The sequence below is a fragment of the Myripristis murdjan genome, chromosome 22, assembly GCF_902150065.1.
Source record: "Myripristis murdjan chromosome 22, fMyrMur1.1, whole genome shotgun sequence".
NCBI lineage: Eukaryota > Metazoa > Chordata > Actinopteri > Holocentriformes > Holocentridae > Myripristis > Myripristis murdjan.
This window is the reverse complement of record NC_044001.1, coordinates 19127954-19140498: the sequence shown is the minus strand read 5'-3', so window position 1 is coordinate 19140498 and position 12545 is coordinate 19127954. Positions and strand designations below refer to the sequence as shown.

General features: G+C 41.2%; 3 protein-coding genes across 5 annotated transcripts in view; 1 reads left to right on the top strand and 2 right to left on the bottom strand.

The window, feature by feature from the left end:
* The first annotated feature begins 1657 nt into the window (after positions 1-1657).
* On the top strand, positions 1658-6102 carry chrm5a (cholinergic receptor, muscarinic 5a). 2 transcript variants are annotated; one of them, XM_030081886.1, is made up of 2 exons: positions 1658-1684; positions 4263-6102. In XM_030081886.1, exons 1-2 carry the CDS (start codon positions 1658-1660, stop codon positions 5844-5846), a joined length of 1611 nt encoding a protein of 536 aa, XP_029937746.1. In that variant the 3' UTR covers positions 5847-6102. The 2 variants fall into 2 exon arrangements, with proteins under 2 accessions (XP_029937746.1, XP_029937747.1); XM_030081887.1 differs by lacking the exon at positions 1658-1684 and having other exon boundaries at positions 4227-6102.
* Positions 6064-9906, bottom strand: LOC115380727 (fibrinogen-like protein 1-like protein). Its single transcript, XM_030081922.1, has 2 exons — positions 9225-9906; positions 6064-8326 (listed from the first exon to the last, which is right to left on the bottom strand). The coding sequence occupies exons 1-2, from the start codon at positions 9367-9369 to the stop codon at positions 7632-7634; spliced, it is 840 nt and encodes a 279-aa protein (XP_029937782.1). The 5' UTR covers positions 9370-9906; the 3' UTR covers positions 6064-7631.
* Positions 9907-10037: 131 nt separating this feature from the next.
* Positions 10038-12545, bottom strand: part of LOC115380726 (KATNB1-like protein 1) — a 33677-nt gene continuing 31169 nt past the window's right edge. For both annotated transcript variants that reach the window (XM_030081921.1, XM_030081920.1), the window contains exons 2-10: positions 12361-12475; positions 12216-12253; positions 11833-12106; positions 11615-11730; positions 11467-11517; positions 11265-11354; positions 11028-11132; positions 10640-10733; positions 10038-10534 (exon numbers count right to left, since the gene is read on the bottom strand). In XM_030081921.1, the coding sequence (XP_029937781.1) occupies positions 10502-10534; positions 10640-10733; positions 11028-11132; positions 11265-11354; positions 11467-11517; positions 11615-11730; positions 11833-12106; positions 12216-12253; positions 12361-12468 (909 nt within the window). In that variant the 5' untranslated portion in view covers positions 12469-12475 and the 3' untranslated portion in view covers positions 10038-10501. The remainder of the gene's footprint in view (positions 10535-10639; positions 10734-11027; positions 11133-11264; positions 11355-11466; positions 11518-11614; positions 11731-11832; positions 12107-12215; positions 12254-12360; positions 12476-12545) is intronic.

Sequence of the window (12545 nt, the reverse complement as noted above, 5' to 3'; positions counted from 1 at the left end):
TATTCTTATTTTTGGTCATTAAATTTAGCATCTCGCTTAACCCGGACATACCTGACATCAAAATGCATGGACTCCTGAGAATTGAGAATGATGGGATTTGAAGCTTGGCCACCAAGACATCATTAGGCTAAGAAGACTCCCTAGCAGATTGAGGGGCTACATTTAGGATTACATGTTTTGGAGCAGTTCTAAAACTCCTCTTTTATACAAGAAGATTCATAATCCTCTTTGCTTCTCCTCTTCCACTGACGGAGCCCCGGGAGGATTCAAGCCTCTCCTAGGTCCTCCTCCAGAATGCCACATATGCAGGAATCTTAACTATGGGTCACTGGGCTGACTGCCGGATGCACGATCCACAGTGCCAAAGAGCTCTGGGCGGATCTACACAGCATACATCCTCGCTACACAGTCTCACATGGAGTCCTCTGCCTCCTTTGCTACGACTCTCCTCTTTCCTTTACTGGTCTTTCTCTTCCTTTCTTCCCTTCTCTCTCTCTCTCATAAATGCCACACATGTTATTCCCTCTCACAGTGGTTGTGGTGCAACCAAAGGAGAGTGTAGAAAAAGGTTAAGTATGACTCCAAGGTCCTTTTGGGGCCAGTACATGTGGAACTACAGAGAAGAGCACTGATGGCGAGGAGCCAGAGGACCTGCAGGAAGCCACCTTCCAACCTGTCAGCCTCTGCACTCAGTATAGAAGGATAAGATGGATTTATACTACCTAGTCTTCATGCATGGATTGGACACTGCTAATAGCTGTATCACTGACCATTGTTCATGTATACTGAGCTACCATGATGTGTCAGAATGCAGGCTGAATTCATAACAACAGGATGTTTCTAATAAGTAATAAGCCAAAGTATATACAGTTTTCTTGGCAAGACTGAGAAATGTAACTTCTTTGCACCACTATATCACAGTTTGGCAGTGGTTCCAAGTAATGACACACTGGTGTAATTTTCACCGCGACACCAAGTCACTAACAGACATATACAGATCAAATCTCAGTCGAATATCTGAACTGAGCACACAGAGGAGGCAAGATAAAAAACTGCAACAGTATATCTCTGTTTTCTGAAAAGCTTTTTACTCCTGGACCAGGGAGCATCATGTAGCTATTCCCCCTTGTACGTCACATTTGATGCTACACTGCAGCCATAAAAAAAAGCCCCCCAAAAACAGGCAGTAACAGACTATTCACTATTTATAGTGATGCAGTCCATGTTTACCCCACACTCTGAGTTCTGAGCGCACCATTAAAATGTTTCCTGCTTCGATTTAGAGGCTATTAGCAGGCTTGGCTGTATTGAGGTCAAGAGTTAGAACAAGTCCATTCTATGTGTGTGTGTGTGTGTGTGTGTGTGTGTGTGAGTGTAAAGATAAGCATCACGGCAGCCATCAGTGAGTCGGGAATATCCTTGTTTCTAAAACACGGTACTTACCTGTCATAATTAATTCATTCTTTTCCTGCCACTGAACATAATGACTGACAGTTCAGTCTGTCCACTTCTTCTTCTAAAATAAGGAACATAGCTTTATATAGATAGAGCTTTTTATGCAATCTATATATAAGCTGAATTCCTGATACACTGGCCTCAGAGAGCGTTTGCTCAGTATTGCAGCGTGAATAGATATTTAGGCATGGAAAAGGACCAAATGGACTGGAATTGCAATGTAAAAAAGGTGGTAATGGCCTGCACTTAGCCAGGATAGCCTCCCCCTTCTGTGAACATGAGCTAAGGCGGAAAGAGGAGTAACAGCATTAGAAAACAAGGTCCCATTTTACCTCATCATCAAATCAGTAACAGGGCTCTGCTAAGGTAAGCGATCCACGAGTGAAAACAGATAGACAGACTTATATGGTGCTACCTGTGCTGACCGGTGGAATGACGTGGGGTTTTGAGTGATGTGATATGAAATGCCATTCGGTAATAAGCTGTGGGCCAACTCAAGGGCTGCCGGAGGAACCCCACGGTGACTGGAATGTTATTTGTGTGGGCCTCAGGCTGCCACTGGCACTCCTGCTAACTTGGCACTGTCAAAAGAAAACCAATGAGTAGACAAGTTATTTCCAAAGCATGAGTTAGGGATGGGGTCAAAAAAACATTGCATAGTAGGTTGGAAATGATGGGGGGTGGGTTACGTGTCCCCTAGGTGTTAAGAGTTCTTCAGTCGAGTAGACATTTCGACATAGCTGAGAGGCGGCTGGAATGACCGCACTCTAGTCATATTATGTGAATGTAACAATGGGAGCCGAAGCATCCCCTTTACATGAGATGGTCAAGGATGATAAGACATAGAAGAACAATATAAAAGAGGTGTATGCATGGGTAAAGTAAGGTGACTCAGGTGGTACAGGTGGTGCAAGGGGAGTTCTGTCTATCTCTATGAACAGATGTTTGAAGAAGAGAAATGACCACACAGGAGTCTCTGCTTCATGACAATTGTCCTTTTTTTCATGTGTGACCCTACTGACCCAAGTGGAGAACGTAGGTTACTGCAGGACATCTCTGCATTGAAGCTCACGGTTCGGCATATGCAATAGTTTCGTCATTTTACAGCTTTTCACATGTAAAAAAAAATATTTCACAAACCTCTAAAGCCAATGTCATAGCATGGCACTTAGTGAATCTGTCATTTGATGCACTCGGTAGAAATTGCCCAGTTGAATGTACCATCTGCCTCACAGTCTACAAAGAGATAGGTCATGATTGGCTTTCACTAACATAGTGCTTTCATCCCTTCCCTTTTTTCCCATAAGTATTTCCAGGCACAATATGAGGTGAGAAAGCTGATGTCACATTTGACTGATAAAGAGAGCAGAGAAATTATAGCCACCTCTCATCACTATTTTATCGCCTTAGCCTCTACAGTAGGATTGGTGTTACATGACATGTTGTTGATTGCTTCATGGTCCTCTCTCTTATAAATGGCATGGACAATGGTGTTTCAGTAATTGATCTGGTCAAGATGTAAGACAGTTCATAATGATTTAGTGACCATGACGACAGGTCGTGGATGTTCATTTGATTCTCCAATAAAAACACCTTGATCAGTATCCTTACAGAGCTCTGATGTATTCATCAAAGCATGTAAATTCTAATGACTGAAATATCTACACAGGAATTACATGTGTGAGTGGTTGAAAGCTATTTGATATGATTATTCTGCAGAAATGTCATATAAGTGTTTTACATACCACCTTTTTCCCTTATTTTATCACTCACAGTTTGTGCACACTGAGTTTCACATCAATGTGATGCTGTAATGTCACCAAGAACAAATATACTGTTTGTTGGGGCTGGGTAAACTCATCCAGGTAGCACTAGATTATTCAAAGAACTTCCAAACCCCTAAATAACTTTGCCATCGCATTTTGTCTGCTACTGGTGGACTGTAGCCTTATTCATAAGCTTGAGCTATTTTTGATGTATTATCACACCATCTTGAGTTCCATAAATGCTATGTTCATGCACCATTAAGGTTACACCACAGATTTAGACCAAGGAACTAGATTATGTAATGACCTGGATTTTTGAAATGTGCCACAGATGTTGCCATAGATTGCCTAAAAGACTCCATATGTGTATACTCATGGGAGATGGCAAATGGACTAATTTAGTTAGAAGACTAGAAAACTGTTAGAAGTCTATAGTTTAATAATTACCACACAATGAGGGTTCAGGACACTGGGTGTCATTTTGTTTTCCTATAAACCGTGGGCTTCTAAAGCCCACTGGAGACTGTGAAACTGATTAAGGCCTCTAAATAAACTTGAACTTTATTAATAGATACAAATCATGGACCCAAATAATTAAGAGCAAATTATAAAATCAATGGCAGCTTTATATGCAGGCATAATTTGCTGAGATCTTATGTTTTAGTACATTGTGAATGATATCAGCATTCCTGGTTGTGTGATATGTCGAATAGCTGCTTCAGTTTTTATTACAAGGTATTACAATTTCACTGTAGTTTTAAATCACAAAACATACCAGACCTGAATTATTACCCTACACAAAGTCAAGTGTGAACCTTGATATTTCCCTGATTTTGTACAGCAATGATGGCATCTAGTGGCTATTAAGGGAACTTTTTTTTTTTTTTTTTTTTTTTTTTTTTTTTTTGCTCATGTACATGTTTTACCTTGCACAGATGAAGAGTATAACCTTTTCTTTCTTGTCTTTCCAGGAACTCTTACTAAGAATGGCAAATCCAAACACCCTAGTCTTGGTTATATGACAAGGAACACAAGACCAAGACCATGGAAGGAGTGAACATACTGAACTCCACTGTAAATACCAGCACAACGGATATTCAGCTGGTCACGCACAGTTTATGGGAGGTGATAACCATCGCCACTGTGTCAGCCATAGTCAGCCTCATCACCATTGTGGGGAATGTTCTGGTAATGGTCTCCTTCAAAGTAAACAGTCAACTAAAGACTGTGAACAATTACTACCTGCTGAGTCTAGCAGCAGCAGACCTTATCATTGGTGTGTTCTCGATGAATCTGTATACCTCTTACATACTGATGGGCTACTGGGCCTTGGGAAATCTCGCCTGTGACCTGTGGTTGGCAGTAGACTATGTTGCCAGTAATGCCTCAGTTATGAACCTGTTGGTGATCAGCTTTGACAGATATTTCTCCATCACTCGGCCTCTGACCTACAGGGCCAAACGGACACCAAAACGAGCTGGGGTCATGATCGGTCTGGCCTGGTTGGTGTCACTTATTCTGTGGGCCCCACCGATCCTGTGTTGGCAGTACTTTGTTGGGAAAAGAACTGTCCCGGAGAGGCAATGCCAGATCCAGTTTTTCTCTGAGCCTGTAATAACCTTTGGGACAGCAATTGCTGCGTTTTATATCCCGGTGTCAATCATGACAATCCTATATTGCCGGATCTACAAAGAGACAGAGAAGAGGACCAAAGATCTGGCGGAACTCCGGGGGATTAACTATTCTGCAGACCCTGGGGTTGCCCAGCCCCAGAAGACCATTATCAGATCCTGTTTTAGCTGTAAACTGAGATCAGCCTCACATGACAGGAACCAAGCCTCCTGGTCCTCCTCTAGCAGGAGCAATGCAGCCAAGTCAGCGGCCACCACCAATGACGAGTGGTCCAAAGCTGATCAGCTGACTACCTTCAACAGTTACGCCTCTTCAGAAGATGAGGAGCGGCCTGTGTCTCCGGGGCCCTTGCAGCCCTCTTTCAGGAACCAGGCTTGTGAGACTATCAAGAGTGCAGTGGGCAGTGAGAACGAGCAACTCAGCAGCTATGAAGACGACAGCTTCTTCCACACATCACCCAAAAGCAACTCCCAGAGGAGCAAGAAGTGTGTGTCCTACAAGTTCAAACCTGTGGCCAAAGACAGTGATGCTGAGCAGCAGAGCAAGAATGGAGACACCAAAATGGCACCGTCAACATTTTCCTCAGCCGAGTCCATGAGTGCCCCATCCACCTCTTCGACATCTAAGCCCATGGATGCCACGCTGAAGAACCAGATCACCAAGAGGAAGAGGATGGTGCTGATTAAGGAAAGAAAGGCAGCGCAGACCCTCAGTGCGATCTTGCTGGCTTTCATCCTAACATGGACGCCTTATAACATCATGGTGCTAATTTCCACATTCTGCTCAGACTGCATCCCCCTCTCGCTCTGGCATCTGGGCTATTGGCTGTGCTATGTAAACAGCACCGTCAATCCCATGTGCTATGCCCTTTGTAACAAGACTTTTCAAAAGACTTTTCGCATGCTGCTACTCTGCCAGTGGAAGAAGAAAAGAATTGAGGAGAAACTCTACTGGTATGGACAAAACCCTATGGTCAGCACTAAACTGACATAAACCATTTATTTTCCTCTAGTATGACAGTGTATGATGATGGCTATGAATCAGATATATGCACTGAAGATTATCTTGGTTTTTCTGAACTTGAATCATACCTGATAGGTGGCATCTGAAGTACAAACAAAAAGGTTGTAGATTAATTGTAATTTTCCTTAATCAATAGGCCCACTGTATGTTGATTATTGTCAAACGACAAACATGGGGGAGCATCCACAAATTGTCCCAGTGTAATAATCAACACTGTATATTGGTTCAAAATCATTAAAAATACCACTATTTTGCCCCCTGATTGATTCTTTTATGCACAAAATGTCATACAACAAGATTCTTTCATAATCTGCGTATTGTGCTTGTATTGAACATGCTCATTTTGGTATATCGAGATCATAATGAAATTTCCCCAATGGCTTAAGACACTGTACATGGTTTCAAGAGTATTAAAACATACAAATATTTCCCTGCCCAAGTTGATAGTCTTCAGCACAAAATGTCATAAAATAATACATACTGATTGTTTCATATTATTAGTATTGTGTTTGTATTGATGATGCACATTTTGGTATTGCTATTTTATTTTAAAGGGCTAATAAGTGTTGTCCTGATGTCAGAATCTGTTTGCTAAGCCAAGATTGTAACTGATGATAATCAAAGCCTTTCCACATGTGCCACTGTCATTTATCAAATTAAAAATCACAGATTAAGCTTCAGTCTTTACCATTACATTTTAACAGTACATTTTGCCATAACTTTCCATCAAAACACAGGTGAAGAGGGAGTAGTGATTCCGTGAATCATATGACAGGAATGAATAAATCACCCTGAGTTTTTCTGGCAAATCATTCAAATCCAAACTAAAGAAGCTATTGCCAGTAATTTTGTTTTAACTCGATCACAAACTTGCTAAATGTCCAATGTCAAGTGTTTACATACACAGTGAGCAGGAGAGGAGGGTTTCAGAGCATACATTCTCTATTTGTTACAGTCTGTTTATTACTCTATCCTCAGGATATTTTCTTTTTTTCTTTGAAGATTGAAATACAATATTTTAGCTGGATTAGCTGAATAACTATATCGTCATATAGTCATGTGTATTTCATGCAAATTTGTAAAGTACTGTAGCCAAAATGCTGTTTGTCGAGATGTTGTGAGATGTTACATTCAGAGTTCAGTACGCCTTGGGTGGGAGAGTACAAAATATGTTTTACATGTGTGATAAGCTATGATGTCATGATACACTTTTTTGTAACTGTGATAAACCAGAAATCTGCACTTGCAATTTGGGAAATAAAAAAAGATGCTTTGCTGTAAGTACATTGATGTATTATGAAAAAAATTTAAAACATAAAACAAATAAAAAACAAAAACAAAAAACAAAAAACAAAAAAAGTGTAAACACTACCGTACTGCAGTTTTATATTTTGGAAGTTTGTGATGAATCAAACAGTTCCTGTTTTCTTTATAGTATTTTGTGATCCATGTGTCCATGCATTTCTGAATAAAATGTGTTGAAGTAAATGTCAAGCATAACAGCTATTAGGCGTAAACTTAATATCATTACACAAAGGGATAGGCAACCATGAGCAACGGTGTGCCAAAAGTATGCAAGTCTTTGCTCTATTCAAAGGTTACATCAGTTCAGTTCACTAATTAGTTCCTCCTCTTTGGTTGAAGGTGCATGAAACAGTGAAATCAGGTGGTGCTGCATATTGTGGTCACTGTATTGTACATTGTTACCTATCCCTGCTTTGTACGGTATCATGAATCCTTCTGAAAACACTGTCCTCATAGCTCATCCTTGTTGCATTGTCCAGTGTGAATCAGTTTTACTGTTTCTGAAGGTTTCACCATCATCCAGGCATACTTGCACAGGTGCTCCTTGTTGCAGTCCTTTTGCCAGTAAATGACATTCCTCCGATTGAGGTTGGCACCAGCGCAGGCGTCGTACCACCAACCCCCTCCTGCCACCCCCTGGAACTCCAGCTTGGCGCAGTTTTGGAAGTAGTTGTCATTGTCTCGGTCTTTAGTTGTGAATTTCTGGTTATCATGCAGGTAGTTCTCTGTGTCCTGAGTGAGTGCATCAACAGCCGTGCCCTGGTACAGCCCCAGTCTCAGCCTGTATGCTGTTCCTTCACCCTCCACCAGGAATGGGTCATACTCGCCCATTTTGGTGATGGCATCTTTGTCTACCAGTTTTATTCCCAGTGTATAGCGCCCAGGGCCCCGAGTGAGCAAATGCAGGTATTCGTTCCCCAGCCAGTGATCCCCGGTGAGGATGCCAAAGCCCTGCTTGTACTCTGCCCAGGTGCGATCAAAGTTCACGCTGCTGTTGACGGTGATGTGCTGCACCACGGTCCAGCCTCCCTCTTGCATAGCACAGTAGGCTAAAACTGGGGCATCACCAGGTTGGATGAGGTAAACCCCGTCTCTGGCCTGGCCTGCAGAGGTCATCAGCATTTCATGGCAGTCCCTGGGCAGCACTGTTGGGTAAATTAACACATCAGTCATGACTATGAATTCTTAAAAGCCATACTGAGCATTAACCCCTCAGAAACCTGAGAGAATTCACTCTTTCAAAAACATGGCAAAAAAGATTAGCAAATTGTGAAAAACAAAAAGGGAAAAAAGAATGTTTGATTACATTATAATTATTATAAATACATATTTAAAATTAAATCACTAAAGAAAGAAAGAAAGAAAGAAAGAAAGAAAGAAAGTGCATTTTGTTGAGGGGGTGAAGCAGCAGCTTTCAAAATAAATGCCCACCCATGAGCTCCTGGGTTTTTAACTGTTAAAATTCTATAAAACTGCCAACTGTATTTTGACTGATTAATTTTAAACTGGGGCACTATCTATAACCCATCCATAAATATCATGGCAATGCAGACGAATGTTAAACTTGCAATGGCAGTGGTGTTCTTTTCAGCAATGAGTTGTTACCTTGATGGTAACCCCACTTCCAGCAGGTCCAGTTTCTCAATGTCTCCCAGTCAGACAAGCATAGTAAAACACTGATGCTTGGCCAAATCATTACAACTGTTTATCTGACAAACTGTGTCACTGTGATAACAAATAAATTCTAATGGGATATCACAGTTATCATACATGAGTCACTGAGCAGTTTAAGTCCAGAGCATGGAATTTGACCTACACCCCCTGGAGAATCCAAACAGACTATCATCTGTGATAAAGGACATGCAGCTGTTCAAAGGAATCACACAAGGCACACATACTGCCTTATTCTCATTTTATATGGAAAAAACTTTGCCACAAGTTTGATGAGTTTGATTTCTCTACAACATACAAATGCAAGCATGAAAGCCTAGAGCGTTTTCTGTAGACGGTGGTGACACAGAAGGTGAAAGTCTCCTCTCATACCTCTCATTCCATGGTTGAGGACCAATTTATGCTCCTCAGGGGGAAGGAGAGCGAGGTTCTCAGCCTGGAGATGCTCAGTGTGAGCTCCAGTCACACTAAGCAACAATGGGAGCATGGCCAGCAGCCAGCATCTTAGACACCTCATCCTTTACTTTCCTTTACTGTCAAACCAACATTGTTAAATCAATAATACAGGTACTGCGTGCCTTCTTATTGAACTGAATAAGGAACAAGCACAAATCGATTTGCAAAATGAACAAATAAAAATTAATGAATACAAAATGAATACACTCACCTTCGGCGTAGTCGCCAGCATAAGATGACGGTATAGAACAAATGATGGTGCTCTGCAGCTGAATCCTCTGCCACTCACTCTGTGTTGACTGCACAGAGTGAAAAAGCAAACAACGCTGCTGACTGTCGAGTCCAGACTGAGGCGCCTTCCCTTCCACGCAGGCCTCCACAGCCTCGTCACAGCTGGACTTCACCCTCAGGTTCACATCACAATGGGAGACACCAAACCTTCACTTATCTGTGTCAAGCAAGATTGTGAACCTGTATCTCTATTTTATTGAAAGCACTTCAAGAGTGGATGAGGCTGAAGTCCAGCTGCGCTTTAGAGGCCTGTGTAACTCTCGACTCCACTGCTGAACTCTGAAATCTACTGCTGGTGACCCGGTAAGCCTTGTTTGTTTTCTAACTCTTTACTATTTCATGCTGTTGAAGAACAGTGTGTACACTTCCCTGCAGCTCCGTAAAAGGGGTGTATAGTCAATTTGCATTGCAAAAACTCAGAGGCACATCACTGTAGTCTCTTTCTACAGACACAAAAAAACTCTGTATTCATTGTAGCAAATATGGAGTACATTAACAACAAAGGCTAGACTTTGCCAAAATCCTCTTATACTAACAAATGCCTGACTTCCTGAGACATCCGTGAAAGTGAACAACGCTACATCTATCATTTAACTTAAGATAATTATAATAGTTTACTTGGTGACTGAATAGATAATCAAATCAAAGGTCCCATTCTTTTACACTTATATTGCACATTCTCTGTACTTAATGATTTTCAAGTTGCTCTGAAAATTGTAAACTACAAATGCTACTGTACATGAACACGTTGGCATTGTAGGTGCATGTTAAAAGGCCTCATTATTTTTCTAAACAGCAGCTGATACATAAGAGTCCATGATTTGAAACGCTGGACTGTAGATTCTTTGAAATTCATAAGGCTGCTCCCAGAGGAAAGTCCATGATTTGGCTCTCCGGTGTCATCACGTAAGTTGTGACAGGTAAGAATCAATGTCCTGGGGGAAAGAGAAGACGGGCTTGAGACTAAGACATCTTTGTGAAATAAAAGTCAAAGTAAATAATGACATTGTTGATGCTCTATTCATACACACAGTGCTGACCTTTGCATTATCTCCTGCAGTTCCTGGAACAGATTTCAAAAAAGGCGCCTGGTGCCACAACTCCACTAACTGCTGATTAAACACTTGGAAATTTCTGCAACAAATGTGAACAAAATATTGTAATATTGTTATTTATTCATTAATTTATATTCTTTACTGTTGCTATGTTACTTATTGTGTCTAAGGGCTGGACAAAATCAAATATTACATGATTTCTGACTGCACACCTCAATATTGTTGTTGTGGTGATATTGTAGAGATGACTATTGGTGTTTTTAGAGGATATTTACACAGAGAGAGATTTTTGATAAACATTAAATCAATCAGTCAGCTACTTTATCTTTCAGCTCACACACACAAAAACACAAATGAACACACCAATACTTACTTATCCAGTGGATGGCTGGTTGATCCACTATAGCCACTTGCTCTAAGTTCATCCCACCAGTTTTTCAAAATGGAATTTATCCATTTTAAACCAACTATAAGATATCTGTATGAGAATAAAAAGAGAGCCTTAATTCATTTGTATTTGTGTAATTATTGGTGCTGCTTTTGTTTTTGCTTCTGTTCCATCCTGTAATAATTCTGTTACAAGATGATTCATTGCATTAGGAATACTCACTCCTCATATGGATTGATTAGGAGATTCTTAACCAATGGGAAGAGGTCAACACAACAGCCAATTGTAATGTTGGGAGAGTCGTCGTTAATACTGTGGTGAACGTGACATAAAAGGAACATTTACTTGCAATCACTAATTACATAATCATGTAATTACTTGTAATCACTGTGACACTAGCCCCTTCAAAATACAAGTCTCTTACCTTTTGGTTATCAGTGGAAGAAAATCAACAAACACACCCGTGTCTTGAATTCTGTGGGAAGAAACTGATGTCATTACATTTCTTAAATTTGAGCGCACAGACTGCATGCCAGACGGCTGAAGTCGACTAAAAAACATCGTCTATTTACCTCAGGAAGTATGTCAACAATTCTCCCACATTTCTTTGCCACAGCGTTAAAGCCACTTTCAGTCTCAGATTTCTTCCAAAGAGCACATTGGTCATTGTGCCGTGATCCTTGGTGAGCTGAAAGGCATCATCTGGGTGAGATTCTTTCACATGCATATTAGCGCCAACATGTATCAAGGAGAATAGAAACACGGTCTGTACTAAAATTATATTTCTGACCTCAGTGAGTGTGAAGTAGTCGGTGTGTTTGGAACCGGTTTTACTAGTCTTGTGGTTATTGACACTGGACGGGAACTCGAAAGGGTCCATACTGAATATTCCCTGTTGCATGTCCTGCATGCAGCTCAGCTCATTCTCTTTGTTGGCTGTGTCATGAGTCCGCCCAAACCCAGATGGTTTCTTCCGAGTCACTGTATGATGATGGGTCTTCCTTTTACAAGACACGACCCGCTTCACTCTGCCCGTGCTGTTACCAGACCGACTCACAGGGTATCTGGGTTAGAGTGAAATGACCAAACAAAGCAAGTCAAATCACACAACGCATGGCTGCACACTTGTTGGAAACATGACAGGTCATAATGCAACCACAAAACCTGATGTACCTCTTTCTGTTGAACTCCTCCTTTTTATCATAATCCACCTGCAGATATGTAAGTAAGCAACAGTTACTGCACGGTTACTTATAGTGCAGGATGTTGAGCACACAGTTGTGTATTTTAGTCAAAGTATGATCATGCATGACCTCACCTCATGTGTGTTTCTCCTGTGAGAATAGCTCACTTTGTACAGGACCATATCCTGTTGGAAGGCATCTTCATGATTTTGATTCTCTCCGTCTTCACTGTTAGAGTCCATTACAGATCTGTGAGGAGAGTAGCCCATCAATCAATTCACAGCAAATTACTGTGGCTATAAATGAGGATGATGATGAT

Coding starts and splice junctions, on each gene's coding strand:
- chrm5a (XM_030081886.1), top strand. CDS start 1,658: ATGGACTGGAATTGCAATGTAAAAAAG. Junction 1,685..4,262: donor GGAATTGCAATGTAAAAAAG/GTGGTAATGGCC, acceptor CACAAGACCAAG/ACCATGGAAGGAGTGAACAT.
- LOC115380727 (XM_030081922.1), bottom strand. CDS start 9,369: ATGAGGTGTCTAAGATGCTGGCTGCTGGCCATGCTCCCATTGTTGCTT. Junction 8,327..9,224: donor CCTCAACCATGGAATGAGAG/GTATGAGAGGAG, acceptor TTTACCCAACAG/TGCTGCCCAGGGACTGCCAT.